This window comes from Juglans microcarpa x Juglans regia, chromosome 2D, assembly GCF_004785595.1.
Source record: "Juglans microcarpa x Juglans regia isolate MS1-56 chromosome 2D, Jm3101_v1.0, whole genome shotgun sequence".
Classification (NCBI taxonomy): domain Eukaryota; kingdom Viridiplantae; phylum Streptophyta; class Magnoliopsida; order Fagales; family Juglandaceae; genus Juglans; species Juglans microcarpa x Juglans regia.
This window is the reverse complement of record NC_054596.1, coordinates 1148522-1162395: the sequence shown is the minus strand read 5'-3', so window position 1 is coordinate 1162395 and position 13874 is coordinate 1148522. Positions and strand designations below refer to the sequence as shown.

General features: G+C 36.2%; 2 protein-coding genes across 2 annotated transcripts; both read left to right on the top strand.

The window, feature by feature from the left end:
• Positions 1–309: 309 nt before the first annotated feature.
• Positions 310–3187, top strand: LOC121249657 (endoglucanase 9-like). The gene is made up of 6 exons (XM_041148388.1): positions 310–573; positions 1054–1557; positions 1650–1799; positions 2016–2127; positions 2364–2527; positions 2643–3187. Exons 1-6 carry the CDS (start codon positions 367–369, stop codon positions 2973–2975), a joined length of 1470 nt encoding a protein of 489 aa, XP_041004322.1. The 5' UTR covers positions 310–366; the 3' UTR covers positions 2976–3187.
• A 7134-nt stretch (positions 3188–10321) lies between these two features.
• Positions 10322–13315, top strand: LOC121249658 (endoglucanase 9-like). Its single transcript, XM_041148389.1, has 6 exons — positions 10322–10563; positions 10969–11472; positions 11777–11926; positions 12150–12261; positions 12498–12661; positions 12780–13315. The coding sequence occupies exons 1-6, from the start codon at positions 10357–10359 to the stop codon at positions 13110–13112; spliced, it is 1470 nt and encodes a 489-aa protein (XP_041004323.1). The 5' UTR covers positions 10322–10356; the 3' UTR covers positions 13113–13315.
• The last annotated feature ends 559 nt before the right edge of the window (positions 13316–13874 follow it).

Below are 13874 nucleotides of genomic sequence, written 5' to 3'. Positions count from 1 at the left end.
GAATGGCTTCAATTTCAGGGGCTTCCCAAAGAGGTTAAAAGGATGTCTAGTTTTAGAAAAAGTTTCAGGTGTAATATATAGCATTTGTTTTGTCTTCCATTGGCATACAACGAAATGGTTGTGCGTGTTTTGTTTTTTGTTACCAAAACGGAAAAAAAAAAAATAACAAGAAGGAAAAAAGTGCTAAAATATGCAAGTTGACAAATACAATTAAAAAAGATATTTATTAATGGAAAGAAAAGCCTTAATTTGTGCCTAAATATAGTACATTAGGCCTTCGGGTTCTTATATATATATGAGGGCATCATGTTATCATCCAAGCAAAGTTTAAAAAACAAAACCATATTGACACTTTAACGAGTACGAATGGCAATGATAAGGGGAGCTTCTTTCTGCCTCTTGTTTTTCTCTTCTTTCTTGGTTTTGGAGAGCGTCCAAGGCAACCCCAACTACAAAGATGCCTTAGCAAAGTCCATATTGTTCTTCCAAGGCCAGAGGTCTGGGAGGCTCCCCAAAACCCAGCAAATTACTTGGAGGTCCAACTCTGGTTTATCTGATGGACAGCTTGCCCATGTATGTTGTTTGTTCTACTATTTTGTTTTGGTCCTGTCACGACTCATTAGAACTGAAAACTTCATTTCTTTACTATTTTTTTATACAAAATATTTTCTTTTCGTTCTTAGGCAATATTTGACAGTGTGTTCATGCACTCCATTTTCTTTTTTTCTTTATCACCTCCATAATATTGAACCTGAGATATGATCACCCTTTTGTGTTAAATTTTATTTTGGTGTCATTTCCACCACTGACCAGCTTATTGCATTCGTTATATATATATATATATATATATATATATATATATATATATATATATGCCATTCAACTTCCTTTGACCATACACAACTCTCAAAATATCACTTATATTTGCATGTGTGCAGCCAGCCAGGCCGTTGAATAAGGTCATTTTGTACACAAGCCTATGTTTTATTGTCTTGCAGTCTCAAAAAGTGATAATAGTTTGAGCTTTTTTAAAAAAGTTTGTGCCATTGGCAGGTGGATTTAACAGGAGGTTACCATGATGCTGGAGACAATGTTAAGTTCAATTTTCCGATGGCTTTCACGACCACCATGCTTTCATGGAGTTCGCTCGAATACGGAAAGCGAATGGGCCCAGAATTACAAAATGCAAGGGCCTCAATCCGATGGGCGACAGACTACCTCCTAAAGTGTGCCACGGCCACACCCGGAAGGCTCTACGTCGGGGTTGGTGACCCGAATGTGGACCACAAGTGTTGGGAAAGGCCTGAGGACATGGACACATCCCGCACCGTGTATTGGGTCTCTCCTTCCAACCCTGGCTCTGATGTTGCTGCTGAGACTGCCGCTGCTTTAGCTGCTGCTTCCATGGTTTTCAGAAAGGTTGATCCGAAGTACTCAAGGTTACTTTTGAAAACTGCCAAAAATGTCTTTCAATTTGCAATGAAATATCGTGGTGCTTATAGCGATTCGCTTGGCTCTGCCGTCTGCCCATTTTATTGCTCATATTCTGGATATAAGGTACAATATTGAAGAACTCAAATATAATGTCTTTCTTTTAAGGCATACACTAGTTTTAACTTTGAAAAAAGCATTCATAATGTAATTTTCAGGACGAACTGCTGTGGGGAGCTGCTTGGCTTCTAAGGGCTACCAACGATGTTTCTTACTCCAATATCTTGAAATCACTGGGAGCTGATGATGGAACCGATATGTTCAGCTGGGACAACAAATTGGCCGGTGCTCGTGTTCTTCTATCACGGGTAAAATAGCCAATCATGTAATTTGATAGACAAGAACACTACTAGATTTGCATAGAAATCTGCCAATTATGCGAGAAAATTAAAAGTTTTTTTGGGTTCTTCATCAAGTAAAATCTCAGCATTGATCTCTATGAACGCTAAAAAGGTCAACGATCTTTGTAGTTTTCCCTTATTTAGACTTTTTAACAAGTTGACGTGGTGGTTACCTTCATACAGCAAGCCTTGCTTAGCAAAGATAAGAACTTCGATCCATTCAAGCAACAAGCTGAAGATTTCATGTGCCGCATTTTGCCCAACTCTCCCTTCTCAAGTACACAATATACACAAGGTAAAGTCATAATTTCATAGCTTACTGATCTCCAGAATGAATTGGTATAATTCCACCAGTAACACCACATCTAAATTGTTTTCCTATATAATTAATTGCACTGCAAAGGCCTCGTAACCTTAAATTTTGAAGGTTCCAGCTACAGCGGTTCAAGTTTCCTAGAGCTTGGGTATCCTTTTCCTAACCCCTATGAATTGTGGGTTTCATTAGTAACCATCAATTTCTTTGATGTGAAGGTGGGCTCATTTACAAGCTACCAGGAAGCAACCTTCAGTACGTTACATCCATTACATTCTTGCTCACGACTTATTCCAAGTACATGTCCGCCACGAAACACACATTTAACTGTGGCAACCTTTTGGTCACTCCGAGTTCACTGAAAATCCTTGCAAAGAAACAGGCAAGTCATTCAAGATGCTATGTTCTTGGAACAACTGATCCATATGGTCACTTTTCTTATTCCTCTTTTCATTTTTTTCCTTTCGTCTAAACAGAATAACACATGGATATTGCAGGTTGACTATATATTAGGAGAGAACCCACTAAAACTATCGTACATGGTTGGATATGGGGCATATTTTCCAAAGAGAATTCACCACAGAGGATCCTCATTACCCTCGTTGACAAGCCATCCACAAAGCTTAGGTTGTGACGGCGGTTTTCAACCATACCTGTATTCATCAAACCCCAATCCTAACATCTTGACTGGAGCCATTGTTGGTGGCCCGAACCAAAACGATGGCTACCCTGATGAAAGAACTGACTACAGTCACTCGGAACCTGCCACGTATATCAATGCTGCTATTGTTGGACCTCTAGCATCTTTTGCTGGGAGCAATACCCGTTGATCATGAGTATTTTCTTAAGACAGGAGTTGGTTCAGTATATGTCTGTAGAACTTAGCCCGAAACTAGGTATGTACCACCAAGAAATAGGTACTGGAATATGTAGTTGTGTTTGAATTCTCTCCGGGATAATCCCGTGTTCCCAATATGAACAAATTACGTGTCAAAAAATGTACTGCGACACAAAATAATAGGGAGATTTCAATTCGAAGCTTTATCCGCATGCTGGAGCATGAAAAATTTTATGTCTTCCTGAGAGCAGAGGTGGCGAGAAGCTGAAAACTACTAAAAATGTACATAGCCTTACCCACAAGGTCCCAACCATGGAACCATTACAATCATAACCATTCAGTCAACTGTCAAGTAAAGATAGAAGAAATTAAGAATAATCACAGCACTAGATTTCTCCAAAATGATAAGGTATATAACTATCAGATCAGGTATTTACTGCTCTTGTCTCTGAAAGTTTGGGAGCTAGACAATTAGCAAACACGCACTCGGGCTAGGAAAGGTATGTATATATATCTTAAAAATAATTATTAGAGTAATAAAATGATGAAAACCCGCTACTTTTCCATATCATGATGCCTTGTTACAATTTACCATAAAGATCTGATCTTTAGGCAAGTGAAGAGACCATAGAGGTTAGGTGAAAAAAATAAATAAGATGGTCAAATTAGCACACCTTTTGTAATTTGTAATATTATATATGTCAATCATGTACGTAAGAAATGTTCGGAACAGGATTAATAATGCACAGAATGGCTATCACCAACGTGTATTAGCAATTTCAATTGCTGTAAGCTGGACAAAAGTTGCTTGATCAATATGCTAGTTATACGTACTTGGTATCAAACATTAATTGTAATGATATTTGGAGTAATAGTCAAGCTTATAAGGAATTATTGATAGCTTGGATAAGGTACTATATTGATCACTATACAATTCATTAAAAGACGTAAAAAGCATTCAATTCCAATGAGACTGTTCCCAAGAATTCCATGGAAACTTCAAAGGCTTGATCAGTTTGCAGCCATCACTAAAAAAATCGTGTTATTATGAGGAGGAGACTTTCACCGATTATTGCTAATTAAGTTTACGTTTAAATGTTGAATTGAGATTATAAAATATTATTAGAATATTATTTTTTAATATTATTATTATTATGATATTTAAAAAAAATGAATTATTTATTATATTTTATGTTAAAATTTAAAAAAATTGTAATGATGAGTTGAATGAATTGAAAGGAGTTGAGAATCCAAACATACCTTTTTTCTCAAATCAAGCTAATTAATATTAATTTCCAAAAGGATTAGGCTAGCTAGCCGTCATCTCAATTTTGCTAATTTTGCGCCAAACCCACTTGTCTGGCTGATTAATTGCTGATTAATTGAGTTTATGTCGCTGATATGTATGCGCACGCTGCAAGGACATATATGAAGGAGCCACATAATTTGCTCAAAGCATGCAAGGCTATGATCTAAAATGTGTAAGTGGTGTCACATGTCCTAAAAATTCATGAAACTATAATATAAAAGATATGAGAAATGTTACAGATATAAAGAGATATAAAAGTAAATTTATAAATTGACGTGGTTTCATGAGATCTGTTAGATTTATTTTATAATAAAAATAACTTTAAAATCTAACATATTACATCAAGTCACATCAATTTATAGTTTACTTTTGTGTAATTTTTTTGTACCTAAAGTATTTTTTAAAAAATATATGCAAAAAAATATAATTACCCTAAAATTCGAGAAAGAAAATCCTAGATGATATATACTAACATATATTGAAGATCATCTCTCTCTCTCTCTATAGCTATATCTATCTATCTGGGAAACTAAAACGTACAAACGAAGAAAATTTACAAGCAAGCGGCGGGGAGAATATTTGGGAATGCCAAAGACTTGGTCCTAAAGAATGGGAAGAAAGGGGAGAAGATCCCAAGAAATTAAGAGAATCAATTGAAAGCAATTACAACCCAAAAGCAATATTCACTCGTCCCTACAGAAATCAATTTATCTTAAAACCATAATGGCGCCGATTTTTGAGCGTGATCTAGGGACCCGTAAAGGCTCGCCATTTGCGCCTTCCATTTACTGATCTACAGTAGTTTTGGACATTGAGAATATATAGAATTAGGTAGATAGAGAATTTCGAGATACTTGCCGTTGTTTTTCAGTTATAGTTTCTTGATAAGTTCCTCAAAACAAGACCCATAATCAGGGACTTTTGTCTTCCACATTCAAAGGCAATTTTGTACACTAATTGTCTGGCATAAACCAAACACACGAGGATTAGTAGTGCACGAGTGAGTCGATGTGTTTCTTCAAATTAATTAGCTCTAAATGGGTCCTACAATGGTCCAATGCATGGGAATAAACTGCTATGATGTATATCAATCTAATTTCAACTTTATGATAAAAACAAAAAAAAACAAAATAATTTACATACAATATTTTTTACAACATTTTATACAACTTTGTTTTAAATTAGAGGTATTTTTATAAAAAATTTTGTAAAAAAAAGTTAGAAACAGTGACAAAACTGTGTAAAAAAGTTGCTAGACTCGCCGAAGTAGATTGGACGTGGATGATGCATATGATTAAGAAATTTGTAGACATTACAGAAAGGTGGGTAAAGATTAGACAGGGTTCACCCAACAAAAAATATTTATGTTTATCAGTTATTTGTTCATTAATTAATCCTTGTTTAATGTTTGGTTCGCGTCTCTACTTCAAGACGTACGTTTGGTACTGGAAGTATAAGGTCAAAGTACTACAATATTTCAGCTAATTCATTTGAGGAAGCATCTGAAGGTTTTCTACGTCAAGAATATCCCCCTTGTATACCCAATTTCCCAACAGTTACGAAATTGATCGATACCTTGTAAACTTTAAAAAAAAAAAAAATGAGAATAAAGAAAAATAGATAAGATCGAAGAGCAATCACTACAACATAAATAAATTTTTGTGACAGTTTAGCAATTGTGACAATTTCTAAACAATCACCAAAAAGAATTTTTTGTGACAGTTTGTAAAAATCGTCGCTAAAGACAACAGGGAAATTGCATTACGTATGAACGTATACATATTCACGTTCGAACATGCTCTAGACATTCGAACGTTGAGGCTACTTAAGTGCAAAAATAAAATTTTTTACGCCAACGTTTGAACGTTAATTGATTTAATATTAAAATTGGATATTTCAGATTAAAAATGATTGAGAATTGAAGTCCATTGATTTAATATTAATGTTGGATAAGCTAACAGCTAACATTAAAAAAGATTGAGAATTGTTGTTCATTACATATAATAAAAATAAAGTACAAAATATGATAAAATTTTGTAAACAACATGATAAAAGTGAAAAATACTCAGTACGAATTGTTTACATATGTATTCAATTCATTAGTCAATGTGTTGACATTTTCATTTAAGATATCTAACCGATGACCAACCTTGGTGACACTCTGTTATACTAACGCAATTTGTCGGTCGATGTGTGCAGTTATATCTGAGATCATCGCATCAACCTAAGCAGGGCACACATGGAGCCAAGCAAGGCGCACATCTCCCTTAGATGTACCATTCGGCAGCTGACTAGTACTCTCAATATGGGGAGCAATAACGGACCCAGACTGGGTCGGAGGAATAAGACCTGGTATAGGGCAACGTTGACGTCGAGCATGCCCCCTCCCCTGTCCAATGCTCCGACGGTGTGTGGTCATGTCGATGGGGCTAATCTGCTCTGTCAGCCATTCTTCTGCCTGAGGTGGCACACTTCGGGCCAGTAATAGCTAGGTAATGATGACTCCATATGGGAGGTTATCCGTGGAGATGACACTTACCTCGTAACAGATCCTCTCAAAAATACAAAATGACAAGTCGATGGGCTCTCCACGTGCCACTTGTATAAGGAACTATGTACGAGTCTGACTAAATGTGGCCTTATGTGCCACATGATCTACATTTGTTGTAACAATAAGATGTAACATACGGAAAAAGGGAAGAGTTGTACATGGCTGAAGGAGTTCTTCCTATCGAGCTGCTCTCGATCTCTCCCAGTGAAGATGTAGAAATCTTCATCTCGGTCGTCATCCTCCTCATCAGTACCCCCAGCCTCCGACTGGTGAACTGGGCTAGTAGATGACGTAGAAATGCCTACATCTGCATCTACTCGGGATCCATCCCTAGGCTGAGCATCTTCTGTAGTCGATGTCTCAACTACGTGACGAATCCCCAGAAGTTAGGCGATGACATCCGCCGAGATCTAGAACTGAATACTGCGTATAGTCATGGTGTGAAAGGATGCATCCTAAAGCATAAAGCACATCCCCATATAAAACTCTCGAACCATTGAGGAGTATATGCTACTCCTCAATATGCAGATACTCGTCCAGTCTCTGGTAGTGAACACGTCTCTAAGGTTCTTATACTCCCATCTGAGTTCGTCGAACTCCTAGATCAGGACTTCTTGTTTGGACATTACTATTCGAGCCCCGATTAGAGACGTGTCCTGGCTTGTTCCTTCCCTCCTCATTTTCCTAGTCGTCAGAAGATGAGCTATGTCTTAAAAGAAAAAAAAATAGCAATATTAGTAATATGATGCATATTATATACTGTAATCTAAATTATTTCTGAAACATGTTCGAACGTAAAATAATTCGCATTTGAACGTTAACCTTATACGTTCGAACATTTTAAACTTTATGTTCGCATTCTTGAACATATTTATTAAGACATTCGAACATTTCTGATCTTTTTGACACCTGAAAGGTTTCACATTCGAGTGGATGTGAAATAAACGTTCGAATGTAAGACTAACGTTTGAACGTATGTGATGCTAAAGAATATGAACGATTTGACATGCGAATGTTACAAACATACGTTCGAATGTAAAATACACACTCGCACGTACTCTTGTTATATTCGCACATATTGTAGAACGTTTGCACGTTATTTGATTAACATTCGAATGTGTTTGTCGTCTTCCTCATTTGAAAGGTCTAACGCTCGAATGTGAGGTTGTAACGTTTGATAGTTACGATACAGGAATAGTTGAGTCGACTCAGTCATTCCCTAACACCTTAAACATAATGAAAGTAGTCAAAAGCCATATTAGAAATGAAATATACACTTCAAGAAAACTTTCTACGGTGGCCGTTTGGCCATTGACAACCCGTGGGGGTCGAAAAATCAAGATGAAAATCTAGCTACCAATGGATTTCAGAAACTCCCAAAACCTCCATTAAACATTGTAAAAAAATATACTAAGGGTTGAAGAGAGATGCCTACCTCTTTTGTAACGTTTGTGGTGAAGTTTAACAGCGGCGGTGATGGATTTGGCGGCAATTTGTGACGGTTGCGAAGAATGAATACAGGTTACGGATTTCGTTTGGAATTTCATTTCGCATTCTGACAGAAGCTTATATACACTGACGTTCGAACGTTATAATAACGTCACTTAATGAGCGAGAGAGGCATCCGAACGTTACTAGTTGCACGTTCAAACGTTCGTCACTTAATTCCTGAGACATGCGAACGTTATATTTGTACATTCGAATGTTTGTCACTTAATTCCCGATATATTTGAACGTTATATTGGTACGTTCAAACGTCTCTAGAATAATTTTTTTTATAATTTATGCTAGATAATATATTATTTATAATATAATATATAATAGTTGTTATATATTGTGAATATGTAATTATTGATCAAGAATATTATTACTGTACTATATGTAATATACTTAATATACTATACTTATACACTATGTACACTATACTAATACACTGTACTTTAATATATACTATATTAGTCTAGTATTGTTAATATATTAATACGTATAATTAACAACTAATATTGTATGCTACTATATTATAAGCTAATAATATATGCTATACTAATAACACTATGCACTAGTATATATACTAATATTATACTAGTGTTATTAATATATTGTTGGGGTATATAATATATATATATATATATATATATATAATAAACTACTATTATATACTAATATATCATGAGCTACTAACTTATAATATACTATACACCACTACATTATATACTATACATTACTATATATACTAGTAAATAATATATAATATATACCCTATACTATCTAATATATACATTATTATGTCATATATACATTACTATGTTAGATAATTATGTTACATATTGTGTGTAATTAGAACATTATATAAATCACTATTATTTAAAAAATATATAAATATGTGATTCACGTTCAAACAATACAAATGTACGTTCGCACGTGTTGAGGTGACGTTCGAACATGGAAATTCACATTCAAATGTGTTTAAAAATTTGGCGGGACATTTCTCCCGTTAATTGTTAGACAATATATGTGGAACCTAATTTCACTCATGTTCGAACGTGTACAATTTAACGTTCTAATATCACGCCTTGATGTTCAAGTTAAACTATATGTGCGAACGTGAATGAAAAAATTTGCCCTTTCAGATAACCGAGTTCCTACAATATCATGATTCTTGACATGTGAATGAATTATGTGCTTAAAGTCATGATTGTAAAATAAAATGAAATAAAAAGGAGATAATATATTAAGGTCAATGGCCCAATGCCACTGTACCATCTTAAGCGAAGCGGGATGTGCGGTACTTTATACATAGTGAGATTTGGCCAAACCCAAAAACGTGCAATCAAATGACTAAACATATCAAGATCCTAGTAATTTGAAACTAATTACAACTTGACGAGAACAATAAAACTAAATTAAATTAAAAAAAAAAAAAAAAAAAGTAATTTGCTGGTGTTGCAGAACATCAAAGCATATGTTTTTTTGAGGATAGAACACCCTAGCTAATCGAGAGGTTAAAGGAGCAACAGATTTCCTTAGAACGAGGGAGGCTTGCTAAAGAGGTTAAAGGACGTCTAGTTTTAGAAAAGAAAGATTAAGTACTGGAAGGTGTTGGTGGTTTGGGATGAGTTAATATTTCCTGTACATCAAAACATAAGCTCGAGGATAGAACACATTTGCATGAAGATTAATTGGAGCTGCAGGCAGATAAACAAGATCTAATGGAGTTGTGAAGGAATGGCTTCAATTTCAGGGGCTTCCCAAAGAGGTTAATAGGATGTCCAGTTTTAGAAAAAGACGGCTGCCCTTATATCAGGTGTAAATATATAGCATTTGTTTTGTCTTCCATTGGCATACAACGAAATGGTTGTGCTAAATATAGTACGTTAGGCCTTCGGGTTCTTATATATATATATATATAAGGGCATCATGTTATCATCGAAGCAAAGTTAAAAATAAAAATAAAAATAAAAAAAAATAAAAAATAAAAAAAAAAACACCATATTGACGCTTTAACGAGTACCAATGGCAATGATAAGGGGAGCTTCTTTCTGCCTCTTGTTTTTCTCTTCTTTCTTGGTTTTGGCGAGCGTCCAAGGCAACCCCAACTACAAAGACGCCTTAGCAAAGTCCATATTGTTCTTCCAAGGCCAGAGGTCTGGGATGCTCCCCAAAACCCAGCAAATTACTTGGAGGTCCAACTCTGGCTTATCTGATGGACAGCTTGCCAATGTATGTTGTTTGTCTACTATTTTGTTTTGATCCTCTCACGACTCATTAGAATTGAAAACTTCATTTCTTTACTATATTTTTTTAATACAAAATATTTTCTTTTCATTCTTAGGCAATATTCGATAGTGTGTTCATGCAATCCATTTTCGTTTTTTCTTTATTACCTCCATAATATTGAACCTAAACTGATATGATCACCCTTTTGTGTTAAATTTTATTTTGGTGTCATTTCCACCACTGACCTGCTTATTGCATTCGTTATATACTTATATATGCCATGCAACTTCCTTTGACCATACGACAAAATAAAGTCATTTTGTACACAAGCCTATGTTCTATTGTCTGGCTGTCTCAAAAAGTGATAATAGTTTGAGCTTGTTTAAAAAAGTTTTGTACAATTGGCAGGTGGATTTAACAGGAGGTTACTATGATGCCGGAGACAACATTAAGTTCAATTTTCCGATGGCTTTCACGACCACCATGCTTTCATGGAGCACGCTCGAATATGGAAAGCGAATGGGCCCAGAATTACAAAACGCAAGGGCCTCAATCCGATGGGCAACAGACTACCTCCTAAAGTGTGCCACAGCCACACCCGGAAGGCTCTACGTTGGGGTTGGCGACCCGAATGTGGACCACAAGTGTTGGGCAAGGCCTGAGGACATAGGCACGTCCCGCACCATATATTGGGTCTCTCCTTCCAACCCTGGCTCCGACGTTGCTGCTGAGACTGCCGCTGCTTTAGCTGCTGCTTCCATGGTTTTCAAAAAGGTTGATCCAAAGTACTCAATGTTACTTTTGAACACTGCCAGAAATGTCTTTCAATTTGCAATGCAATATCGTGGTGCTTATAGTGATTCGCTTGGCTCTGCCGTCTGCCCATTTTATTGCTCATATTCTGGATATAAGGTACAATTAAGAACTCAAATATAATGTCTTTCTTTTAAGGCATTCACTAGCTTTTACTTTGCAAAAGCATGCATAATTGATTTTTTTTTTTTTTTGATAAGTAATGACATATTTGACCAAGAAAATATTTTTTGTCAAGTTGAACCAAGTAACATCAAGTAACATCAAAAAGCGTGCAAAATGTTCTCATGTGGTATATATATCAGATGGAAATAAGCATAACTTCAAAGTCTTGAAAGAGATTGTCTCTAAGAGAGCAGTTTTTATAGAAGTTGATCGATTATTTCTCTTGTATAATTTTCAGGACGAACTGCTGTGGGGAGCTGCTTGGCTTCTAAGGGCTACCAACGATGTTTCTTACTTCAATATCTTGGAATCACTGGGAGCTGATGATGGAACCGATATGTTCAGCTGGGACAACAAATTGGCCGGTGCTCGTGTTCTTCTATCAAGGGTAAAATAGCTAATCATGTATTTTGATAGACAAAAATAAAAACACTACTAGATTTGCACAGAAATCTGCCAATTATGCGAGAAAATTAAAAGTTTTCTTGGGCTCTTCATCAAGTAAAATCTCAGCATTGATCTCTATAAACGCTAAAAAGGTCAACGATCTTTGTAGTTTTTCCCTTATTTAGACTTTTTAACAAGTTGACGTGGTGGTTACCTTCATACAGCAAGCCTTGCTTAGCAATGATAAGAACTTCGATCCATTCAAGCAACAAGCTGAAGATTTCATGTGCCGCATTTTGCCCAACTCTCCCTTCTCAAGTACACAATATACACAAGGTAAAGTCATAATTTCATAGCTTACTGATCTCCAGAATGAATTGGTATAATTCCACCAGTAACACCACATCTAAATTGTTTTCCTATATAATTAATTGCACTGCAAAGGCCTCGTAACCTTAAATTTTGAAGGTTCCAGCTACAGCCGTTCAAGTTTCCTAGAGCTTGGGTATCCTTTCCCTAACCCCTATGAATTGTGGGTTTCATTAGTAACCATCAATTTCTTTGATGTGAAGGTGGGCTCATTTACAAGCTACCAGGAAGCAACCTTCAGTACGTTACATCCATTACATTCTTGCTCACAACTTATTCCAAGTACATGTCCGCCACGAAACACACATTTAACTGTGGCAGCCTTTTGGTCACTCCGAGTTCGCTAAAAAACCTTGCAAAGAAACAGGCAAGTCATTGAAGATGATATGTTCTAGGAACAACTGATCCATATGGTCACTTTTCTTCTTATTCCTCTTTTCATTTTTTTCCTTTCGTCTAAACAGAATAACACATGGATATTGCAGGTTGACTATATATTAGGAGAGAACCCACTAAAACTATCGTACATGGTTGGATATGGGCCATATTTTCCAAAGAGAATTCACCACAGAGGATCCTCATTGCCCTCATTGGCAAGCCATCCACAAAGCTTAGGTTGTGACGGCAGTTTTCAACCATACTTGTATTCATCAAACCCCAATCCGAACATCTTGACTGGAGCCATTGTTGGTGGTCCGAACCAAGACGATGGCTACCCGGATGAAAGAACTGACTACAGTCACGCGGAACCTGCCACGTATATCAATGCTGCTATTGTTGGACCTCTAGCATTTTTTGCTGGGAGCTATACCGGTTGATGAGTATTTTCTTAAGACAGGAGTTGGTTCAGTATATGTCTGTATTTAACCCCAAACTAGGTATGTACCACCAAGAAATAGGTGGACTATGTAGTTGTGTTTGAATTCACTCTGGGATAATCCCGTGTTCCCAATATGAACAAATTACGTGTCAAAAAATGTAGTGCGACACAAAATAATAGGGAAATTTCAATTCGAAGCTTTATCCGCATGCTGGAGCATGAAAAATTTTATGTCTTCCTGAGAGCAGAGGTGGTGAGAAGAAAACTACTAAAAATGTACATAGCCTTACCCACAAGGTCCCAACCATGGAACCATCACAATCATAACCATTCAGTCAACTGTCAAGTAAAGATAGAAGAAATAAGAATAATCACAGCACTAGATTTCTCCAAAATGATAGCCCATGGCAGACACATTCAAAATGCTCGCCTCATTGAAGTCATAATTATCCAATAAAACTATTGCATAGAAACTACTGCAAGTAATTTTGCAGGCTAGAAAGGCTCTTACTCTAAGAACAAGATTCACAAATTCCTGTATCACATTCTCTCAGTCCGCAAGATTAGTCGATTGGGAAGGATCCAAACATTCGACACAACCAAAGTAAACCCACTTCATGTGCCATATTAATGACCTTAAAGACATCATATAACTTAATAATCAATATAGACATTTACCAGGGGTGGTTAAATTTTTCTCGTTTCTCCATTTTATTCTCATTCATTCCTTTTATTTGACGAAATTCTACTTGTGCCACAC